General features: G+C 42.6%; 1 protein-coding gene and 1 gene segment (V, D, J or C); one reads left to right on the top strand and one right to left on the bottom strand.

The window, feature by feature from the left end:
• LOC143006066 (serine/threonine-protein kinase PAK 2-like) overlaps window positions 1-5,278 on the top strand; it is a 9,498-nt gene extending 4,220 nt beyond the window's left edge. For all 4 annotated transcript variants that reach the window (XM_076157402.1, XM_076157404.1, XM_076157405.1 and 1 more), the window contains exons 3-15: window positions 90-196; window positions 459-606; window positions 691-701; window positions 808-921; window positions 1,031-1,154; window positions 1,343-1,406; window positions 1,503-1,551; window positions 2,134-2,246; window positions 2,337-2,454; window positions 2,711-2,810; window positions 2,957-3,153; window positions 3,232-3,369; window positions 3,594-5,278. In XM_076157402.1, the coding sequence (XP_076013517.1) occupies window positions 90-196; window positions 459-606; window positions 691-701; window positions 808-921; window positions 1,031-1,154; window positions 1,343-1,406; window positions 1,503-1,551; window positions 2,134-2,246; window positions 2,337-2,454; window positions 2,711-2,810; window positions 2,957-3,153; window positions 3,232-3,369; window positions 3,594-3,680 (1,370 nt within the window). In that variant the 3' untranslated portion in view covers window positions 3,681-5,278. The remainder of the gene's footprint in view (window positions 1-89; window positions 197-458; window positions 607-690; window positions 702-807; window positions 922-1,030; window positions 1,155-1,342; window positions 1,407-1,502; window positions 1,552-2,133; window positions 2,247-2,336; window positions 2,455-2,710; window positions 2,811-2,956; window positions 3,154-3,231; window positions 3,370-3,593) is intronic.
• Window positions 5,279-9,083: 3,805 nt separating this feature from the next.
• On the bottom strand, window positions 9,084-10,270 carry LOC143006148 (Ig lambda-2 chain C region-like; the record flags this gene model as incomplete). The annotated part of the segment is given in 2 exon segments: window positions 9,084-9,424; window positions 10,171-10,270. Coding segments are annotated over 2 exon segments (423 nt in total), but the record flags the coding sequence as incomplete, so codon positions are not given.
• Between the last annotated feature and the right edge of the window lie 254 nt (window positions 10,271-10,524).

Raw genomic sequence — 10,524 nt, 5'->3', positions numbered from 1 at the left:
CACACACACACACACACACACACACACACACACACACACACACACACACACACACCCTTGTTGAGCGTTAACACAACTTCTACGTTCAGGAGGCAGGAAGAAGGACCGGGACAAGGATCGACCTGAGATCTCCTCTCCATCAGACTTCGAACACACGATCCACGTGGGCTTTGATGCCGTCACCGGAGAGTTCACTGTAAGAGACTGACACCATACATGCACACAATGACGTCATAAAAGTCTTCATAATCTTCATACACTCCCTAAAAGCTAATACCCCCTCCCTGATTGTAAGGTTTTAGAAATAAAAAACAATGAATCACAAAGGAAGTCAAAGAAGCAGAAGGTTCCTGGTTTGATTCTTCATGTAAAGCGTATATACGGGTCGTCTCTGTATGTCGTGGATGCCCCCGCCTCTGTGATTGTCAGTGACGCTCTGTGTTTGTTTGTTTGTTCAGGGAATGCCCGAGCAGTGGGCCCGCCTCCTGCAAACCTCCAACATTAGCAAATCCGAACAGAAGCAGAATCCTCAGGCTGTCCTCGACATTCTCAAGTTCTACGACTCAACCAGCGGGAAACAGAAATACCTCAGTTTCTCTGCCTCAGGTCAGCTTTTATACACTTCCATCAGCAGATAGACACCGGATTTCTTCCTGTTTCCTTACGCTTTTTCTGTTTGGTCTCTTTCAGATAAGAACTCGGTGAGTAGTCCCGCTTACGCATAACGTAGATGGCAATCGTCACTCAATACTTTCTACGACCTTCTATAAGTTTCGTCTGAGTTCTTTTTTGTGCTCGCTGTCGCAGCCGGGCAAGCAGGGCACGTCGACCTCCCCGTCCGGAGGCAAGGGCGGCGATGATGACGATGACGACGACACTCCGCCTCCTGTCGTGGCGCCACGTCCGGAGCACACAAAGTCGGTGAGTGCGGCCCACAGAATCTGTTGTCAGTCGACGTAAAGGAAAGAGGAGACTGGGCGCCTTTAGAACATCGCCGTGACGGAATGAGCTAAAAATTAGTTTTTGTCAGGTCTACACGAGGTCGGTGATAGACCCGCTCCCAGCTCCGGATGGAGACGCAGCCTCAAGACTAGCCGACAAGCAGAAGAAGAAGGGAGGCAAGATGACTGACGAGGAGATCATGGAGAAGCTCAGTGTGTAACCGACAAATACACAAAAATACACACTGAAAAAATCCTTTCCCACAGAGCTCTGTTTACATAAATGTGCCTGTTTACCCGTTACCCCCAGCAACATTGCCAGAAGCAATGCAGTAATATGTCACACACACAGACACACACAGCAGAGCTCGCTGAGATGATTTTTGTTGTGTGATCTGTAGGAACTATCGTCAGCGTTGGAGATCCGAAGAAGAAATACATCGGCTTCGAGAAGATCGGCCAGGGGTGAGTGTGAAGAAAGAAAGAGAGGCGAGGCAAGGTTGTAGTCAACAGGTTGGCAGTTGAAAATTCAAATCATCTCTCGCTTTTTTTCCCTTTTAGGGCGTCCGGCACAGTTTACACAGCCTTGGATGTTGCCACAGGTCAATCGGTAAGGTTTCGCTTTAATCTCTGTCATTCAATCTACGGAACTCTCTCAAAGTCATAACGGGGAAGATATCTATTCCTACATTTGTGCCGGGGCTTTGACCTTGTTTTCCTTGTCCAAAGGTGAGCTTAGTTAGTCAGGCAGGCAGGCAACTGAACATCCCGTTGTAGTACGCGTGGGTCGAGCCCCTATGGCAACAAAGTCACCTGTGACCTTTTGAGTGACATCTGAAATTCATAGAACTGCAGTTAGACAAGTAACTCTCATTCTGTTTCATTTCTACTGACCATCAGAGGCAGTGTTCTTAGCACCGAGATGAGTAATACCAACAATGTAACGAGGAAGCCTTTCTCACCTCTTTGGAGAGATGTGAAGGAGAGGGCAATATTGGTTATACAAGACCACATTTACCCTGTAGAACCTTGCAATTGTGCATGTGGAGGACCCCGAAGGCGACTTTGTTGACGTATTTGGCCAACGCACGATGGGATATAGAGACGCTTACAGCCGCGCCTCTGGATGTTAGCAGAAATGAAATAGACGTTATAAAGACGATGGACTCATCATGCTGTGCTGCATTGACAGGTGGCCATCAAACAGATCAACTTGCAGAAGCAGCCAAAGAAGGAGCTTATCATCAACGAGATCCTGGTCATGAAAGAGATGAAGAACCCCAACATTGTCAACTTTGTAGACAGGTAACACTGGCCCAACACACACAAGCAGACACGCATGCTCTACCCTGCTCACAGCATTGCCAATGGAGTCTCCCGCATGTGTGTTATTAGTTTCCTTGTTGGTGACGAGCTTTTCGTGGTGATGGAGTACCTGGCCGGCGGCTCGCTAACCGACGTTGTGACGGAGACGTGCATGGACGAGGCTCAGATCGCTGCCGTCTGCAGAGAGGTGAGTTGAATGTATTTGCAGCATGAGAGATTTGCTCAGGAATACTTAATACTTATCATGAAATGATATTTTCCTTACTGCTTGTTTTGTACCACTACTTTGTTGAAACACTGGAGCTTATTCAGTCGCATCTCATATTGCCGTCGTTATCTTAATGTTCATCTCGCTCTACTTATTAAACAGCTTTGTATCGTCAGTGTACACACGTGATCGTCCAAATGTTTTTTGGAACCCGACCTTCCTTCTCTGCCTCCAGGTCCTGCAGGCTCTGGAGTTTCTCCATGCCAACCAGGTCATCCACAGAGACATCAAGAGTGACAACGTACTGCTGGGGATGGACGGCTTAGTCAAACTCAGTGAGAGACCACCTACACGCCGTACACACACACAAGCATGCAAAGATCTATAGGCGGACAGGGTCCATATCGGGGTGAATAAGACATGTGATTTTGACTATGATTTGTACTCCAATTGATCTCACCCATGTCCCTCTCTCTTCCAGCTGATTTTGGGTTCTGTGCCCAGATCACCCCTGAGCAGAGCAAACGCAGCACCATGGTGGGGACTCCATACTGGATGGCCCCTGAGGTCGTCACAAGGAAAGCCTACGGACCCAAAGTCGACATTTGGTCCCTGGGCATCATGGCCATAGAGATGGTGGAGGGAGAGCCTCCATATCTCAATGAGAACCCTCTCAGGGTGAGAGTTGTTTAGATTCTAGGTTAGACTGTGAAAGAAGAAGATCACTGTGACAATCGCTCTTCTGATGTATTTCAGGCATTGTATTTAATCGCCACGAACGGGACGCCTGAGCTGCAAAGTCCAGAGAAGCTGTCTCCGGTCTTTAGGTCCTTCTTGTCGCGATGTCTGGAGATGGATGTGGAGAAACGAGGATCGGGCAGAGAACTACTGCAGGTAGAACATTCTTATGCACTCATATATCCTAAACACTTCCTTATATCTCTCAGAAACACTCATACACACTGACCATAATGCCTACTTATTCCTGGGGGAGTATTACGTTCATGTTTGAAATGGTCTCTCTCTCTCTCTCTCTCTCTCTCTCTCTCTCTCTCTCTCTCTCTCTCTCTCTCTCTCTGTCTCTCTCTCTCTCTCTCTCCCTCCGTCTGTCCCTGTAGCATCCATTCCTGAAACTGGCCAAGCCTCTGTCCAGTCTCATTCCTCTCATCCTGGCAGCCAAGGAGGCCATGAGCAGCAACCGCTAAATCCTAAAGACTATACGTGAACTCCATTGACAGCTGAACCCAACCATTGTCTTCTGCTGCCTATGGTGACAGTCAGCACCCTACTAGTCTTTGTGGAAAAATATGCAAACATGTCTCAGTTCCCAGTAACACCAATATATCTTATCCATGTGCCTTATTCCACAGCCATGCTGGAGCGCTTGCGTGCGTGCGTGCGTGCGTGCGTGCGTGCGTGCGTGCGTGTGTGTGTGTGTGTGTGTGTGTGTGTGTGTGCGTGTGCGCGTGCGTGTGTGTTGTCGTCAACGCTGGTTACCACATTTCTGCCGTTGCTACAGCTGCACGCAAACTCAAGTATTTTGGTCCAGCATGGCACAACACAGTCCTTGTGCAGTGACAAAGCTTCACCAGTGTCCTCGCTCAGTCCTGCATTACGCTCAGATTTCAGCCATTCCTCCGGTTATGGGATTTCTTGAGTTGTTTCTTTTTCCCAGCTTTGTTTTGTGTGCGAAAGTCTTTCATTCCTGATGGTGGATTCAAACTGTTCCACTTCTTTGTGTGCATGGATTCGCTGGATGGGCGATTGGGTTTGTAACGCCAACCTAGTTGCAATTGGTGCAGACACATGTGGACATTTCCACATTTCCGTCACTATGATTTTTCTTCTAGATCACTGCTTTCATACCAAGTACCACCTCCCCAACAAGCCACAAAGTGCAGGAATCACTTCAAATCATTGTGCTCACAAAGGTGCTGCACTGTTAAATTAGTATTACCCATGCATACCACAGTGCAAGTACACAGTGTGCAAATCCATACCTTAGTTACGATAAATAAACAAATCTATTTTATTTGTGTACAATGTGCCACGGCATCAGAATAAATTCGACTTTAAATGTTTTCATTCTCCGGACATTTCCAATAATCTGTGGTTGCAACAGGTACCACTGCTAGTACACGTACGACAGCTTTAGAACCATTGTGTTGGTGTTTGTGTTTAGCTGTGCCTTTTACAAATGATGCCTTAATGTTGGTGTTTTGTCAGAATGCATTGAACTGGAGGAATACCTTACATTTTTTTGTATATTATGTACTGGTGTTGTCTTGTAGTTAACAGCTTTTAAAAGTGTGTATATCATTGTTTTATAATTGTAGCTAACATAAGGAATGACCATTTTGTATCTATTTCCACCATGTTTATGCATATCATTCGTTTGTGTAATTACAGACTCCAAACTCCAAACCATAAACTGTATTGATTAGCCAACCCAGACCATGAATCAAGCAGTACTTGTAAATAATTGTTTGCGTTTGTTTTCACCTGCTCAGGGAACCAGAAAAGTTGGGTTTCCTATAAAGAAAAATACCTCAAACTGCCTGCAAGTTTAGACAATCACTGCAAGCTAAACATTTATAGTATATTGCATACACTTGTATGTACACACTATGGCGTAAACCCCACTCCTCTGGTACTCAACAGGTAGATACAAGCACTTACAAATACTACTGACCGTGACTTGTGAGTAGGTAAAACCAAAACATTCCAGTTATATGTGGAAGTCAAATCCATACCGTTTGAAATCACAGTATGTAAATTATTATTAAAAGTGGACCAGAGTTGGCTTGGCGTTTCGTTTAATTTGAGTTCTAGTAGATTTCCTGACACAAGAGGGCGCTATTGCTCTTGTAATCATATTGAAAGACGTGGACAACGAGCATATGCGTGCTTGCCGAAAGGAGGCCCATTGTGGCTGTTTATGCTGCTACTTTTACCCTAAATCTAACTTTTGATACCTGTTTTTACTGTGTTTTACTGTTAAATTCTTACTGCAGGATTCACAATCAGTCCAGGTGTGTCTCAGTCCTCTCCATCAAACACTGTTGGTCTGGGACAAATGGTGTCATTGAGCTTTCACAGCCAATGATGAGGATCTGAGTCGGTACCTGCAGAAGCCTGGGCACCTCCCAATAGTGCTGCGTCGTAAGATCCGTAAGGTTATTTAAGCAGCAGTGGCTTTGAACCTAACTTCACTCTTACCACCAGGGGAGTCCAGGCTGAAAATGTGCTGGATTTCTAGTGGATGGGAGTGTGTGAAGGCCCAGCGTTGAACAAAATCCCCCAAGACAGGAAAGTGCTGCAGCTGTGAATGCCTGTCAGAGACCCAAATGTGGACCATCGCTCCACTGAACACCAGATCATGGTTTCTAAGCTCAGTCTCATCCGAAATCCACCACAAAGTCCCCTGCTTAAAGGGAAGTGAAACTCAGATTTGCATAGAGGTTAAGTTTAGTTCTGTAAAAGTGAAAAAAAGTTTCAGATGCAGCAGTGACCCAACTGTCTATGCTGGGGAAGATCAGATGAAGGCACACACACAATTACATTATTCTGAAATAAAAAAAACCCAGGCAAAGCAGCGTTTGTTTAAAATCATATTATTTGGTTCTGGCTGCCTCATAAACACACATATAACAATATGGTCATACATTAAACACTATTTCAGGTATAAATGTGTGGTATAGTTTGATCTACTTATCTGATTTATTCTTTTGCAGTTGTTAAGCAATTTCATTATTGCAACATTATTGCAAACTTTGTATTTTGAAATAAAGTTAAGTAAATTTAAAACCTAAAAGAACAAATTAATCAGGTTCTTGAAATAGTATGAATCTAATACAAATATTTTCCATCCCAATAAGGTGAGAAAGTGTCAATCCAAGCTGTTTTCCCTCCTGGGTTTGTGTCCCACGTTGCCTTCAGTGTGTGGAGAGCAGAGAAATCATTTCCATAGAGAGGAGGCTTTGCATCATCAGCTGATCCTCCAGTGAACTGAGAAGCTTTATAGTGGTGTGAGTTCAACACTGCAGGACTCAGATCTGTGAGTGAACACAGCAGAAAGCACAAACACCATGACTCTCATCACCATCCTCATCTGGACGCTGGCCTGCTGCTGTTTTACAGGTTCATTCACTCAGCAACATTTCAAACACAGTGTGCTGCCTTTACTCTCATTGATTTCTGATCAGCCATCAATGATTTGTTTTTCATCCACAGGATGCAGCGGTCAGGTGACTGTGACTCAGCCTCCAGTAGTGACATTTACTCCAGGATCTACTGTCACTCTGAGTTGTAACACAAACCAAGCTGTTAACAACAATAACTATATGCACTGGTACCAACAGAAATCTGGTCAGACTCCAAAGCTCCTAATAAGATATGTGAGCACACGAGAGTCAGACACTCCAGCTCGGTTTAGTGGCAGTGGAAGCAGCACTGACTTCACTTTGACCATCAGTGGAGTTCAGGCTGAAGATGCAGCAGTTTACTACTGTCAGAGTTACCACAGTGGTGGTGTGTTCACACAGTGATTTCTGGTGGTACAAAAACCTCCCTCAGTCAGACTGCAGAGACTCTGAGCTGTTACAGCAGGAAGCCACTGCAGCTGCTGAAGGAGAAGAAACTCTGACACAGACCACTGAACACAGAGCTGAACACAAACCTCACCAAGCACAACATGTTACACTTATGTAGATATAATGAAATATTTATATGATCTTGGCACATTGAGTTTTTACTGACATTCTCAACAGAAGAGAGAAAAAGTCCTTCATTATGAATTGGAGTTGTCTTATTTTCTCTTATATCTCAATTTAATAGTTTCATCAAAAGAAAAAAGGAAAAGAAAAAAGAACCTGATTTGTTTTTCATTCATCATTTCTCTTTTATCCATCCTCACTATTGTTGCAGTTTTATAACCATGTTGACATCATCATCATCCATGAATGAAATTGTGATCCTGTCACTGATAAATTTGAGCGTTTTTAGGAAAACGTCAAACACTTGTGAAGCTCCCGGCCCAATGCTGGACTCCAGGACCACAGCTGAAGGATCATAATGTGTGTGTCCGGATTTAGTGCAAATTATCTCTGAATGGAACTTGACTCCACAAATTCGGGGGGTTGAATTTGGATCATTTCAATGGAATTACCAGAGCCTTTGTGTACATGGAAAGGAAGCTTCCGATTTGGCATTGATGACACACACTTGCTTAGACTAAGACTCAATGACTCATTCAGACAGGTCTTACATGAGGTTGTGATCATTTCATTGTATAGTTTTATGAATAGAACCAGGATGGTTGTGTTTTTCTGTACATTTTTGTGTTCGTGTCATTTTTATATCATGTTGTCTTAGACATTGTCTTATGTAAACAAAACCTGCTAACTGATTTAACATTTTCACACTTTTCATTCAATTGTAGTTTTACATTTTCAGACTAGAAAATACAGGATGTCGCCACTTGAGTCCACTCTGGTTCAACATTCAGCTCATAATTCCAGTAAGGAAAGGGGAGTAAAGGTGTCTGACAGTTTGTAATGACGGAGAATCATGATCATATTTAAAACAAATTCTCTCGGGATCAGTGTTCTCTCTACCTCACCTCACCTCTCTTCTCTTCTCTGTTTCACACAGTGCATTGTAAATTGCAGAAGTTTAGTGGTAGAGTCTGTGATGAGGATCTGTGGTTCACTGAACACATCACTGTGGATCCACACAAGTGCCATCAAGCAGAACTTTCCTTTCAACGTTCACATTTTGATGTCGCCCCTGATTAAAACTGAATATTTCTGAAGTATAGATGAAGCCTTAACTGGTGCTAGAATATAGCAAAAGGGCTAGAAACTTCTTCAGTTAATTTATGTATTTGAGCAGTAAAAAAAATCTGTTTCAACAACCACATTGATTAAAGTGTCGGCTCAGCAGTGAATTATTTTTGAAAGACAGGCGATGGTAATATAACTTGTACCATTAAACAAACTCAACCTGACTGTGATACTGAGGGAAGAGTGATCATAAAGATCAGGTGTGATGTTAGTATGATCTACTTATCTATACACTCAAAGCCATAGTGTACACACTCCATACTCCACTCTCCATAGACACATTCAGCTGTATAATTGTTGATTGTATCTATATATTCTGTAAATAACATTGTATGTTTTATTTTTAGATTTACTCTCTTTCTTTCTCTTGATATGGTGATTGCTCCAACTACCAATACAAATTCCTTGTAAGTGAAAACCTACTTCACGTTAAAACTCTTCTGATTTGGATTCTGATGGAAATGGAGTTTGTTGTGGTGAAAACATCACAAAAATATACAGGAACTCATGAGAATTGACAGTTTTATTTCAAATATCAGCAATTTATTTTTTGTGTTACATTTTGATGAAAGAGGAAATCTATATCAGATTAGCAAAAATGAGATGAGAATATGATGAATATAAAGCTCAGTATGAAGAAAAGCAGCTATGGAAAGCAACAAACATCAACAGTGTTCATTTTGGGAACTTGCTCAAACAGCTGAACAGAGGATATCTGCAGCCTCCTGCAGCTCTCTAACACACAAGAAACAGCATTTGTAAACAGAAAGTGTTGATCCAAATCTACTGTGAGCAGTGGTCAGGGTCCAGGGTTTGAGTGACAGGGCTCTGACCAGTCAGACTGGCCTCACAGCTCACTGAGCCCGCCTTCCTCCACTGGTCTGCACCCAGGCTCAGGGTGCTGCTCCAGCTGTAGTAGCTGCCCCTCCCCAGGACCTCGAGGCTGTCTGACACCCCCTCAGAGCTGCTGGTGCCCCCCACCTTCCAGCCCAGCCTCCAGGTTGGGGGGAAGCCCCCGCTGGCCACACACACCAGGGTGGCACTGCCCTGCTGCAGCTCCTCTGTAGAGGGGGGGAGGAGGGTCAGGGTGGGCCGCACCACACCCACTGAGGAGAGGAGAGGAGAGGAGAGGAGAGGAGAGGAGAGGAGATGAGAGGAGAGGAGTATAAATCTCTCTCTATTACACCGTCAGCCACAGCACGTCAATATACATTTTACAAAAAACGAGGTTGATCGTTATTTTTATTTATTTTTTGATTCTGCTTTATAATTTTACAAATTTATGTTATATATTTTGCGTGAAACACTTAAGTGCGTGTGTGGGTGTGTGTGAATTTAAGTACAGTGGGAACTTAAGTCGTCTGTCTCTTTCACTTCCTGTTCAGTTCATGTTAAACTAATGAACCATGAACACAAAGTCCAAGTTAAACTGAATTCACTTATAAAGTCACAAATGTGTTTGACAGGAATTAACTCAACATTTGAATCTAACGTCTATATGAATATACACAATTCAACATAATTAAATCATTACATTTTGAACAAATGAACATTTTTAGTCTATTAAAAATGTATGAGTAAGATAGAGATGAAAATTAAACTTCCCTCAAATAGTTTCATAAATTCATGTTTTCATATCAAATGTCTCACTTTAATATCATCTGAGAGAACGTTAAACGTAACCTCACATTTCTTCTCCACCTTCATGATCAGTACTTCATGGTGAAGACCAAAACTTAAAAAAAAATTTCTTTGTAAAAAAAATAATTTTTACTTCATCACACTCTGAACTGAGCTTGGTATAAAGATGATGAACTTTAAGTTGTATAAAGTATAAATCTCTGGTACTTACAGTCAACGATGAGTTTGGTTCCTCCACCAAAAGTCCACCACAGTGATACAAACTCATTAAGTGGCCGTACAAAAACCTCCTGCACTTTGAACAAGCAGCTTTACTATGAAACATGTCTGATCTTTAGAAGTAGACTGAACTACTTTCAAGATTACTGATGTTACCTTTTCTGATCAGTATATATTGATTTTTTTAATAATTAAAATATTTTTTTGGGGCTTTTTACTTTAGTTTTCTTTCAATGAGAAACAAACAGTTACAGCTCCCTTATTATCAATTTACATTTCAATTACAACTATACATCATTTTAGATAATATGAACATAATTATTGTTATTAATTAGGAAACAAATTA

Source organism: Genypterus blacodes, unplaced genomic scaffold, assembly GCF_046128005.1.
Source record: "Genypterus blacodes isolate CSIRO-AG114 ecotype Tasmania unplaced genomic scaffold, CSIRO-AGI_Gbla_v1 ptg000073l_1, whole genome shotgun sequence".
Lineage (NCBI taxonomy): Eukaryota > Metazoa > Chordata > Actinopteri > Ophidiiformes > Ophidiidae > Genypterus > Genypterus blacodes.
Note: the sequence above shows the minus strand (reverse complement) of the source record. Positions and strands in the feature narration are given on the sequence as shown.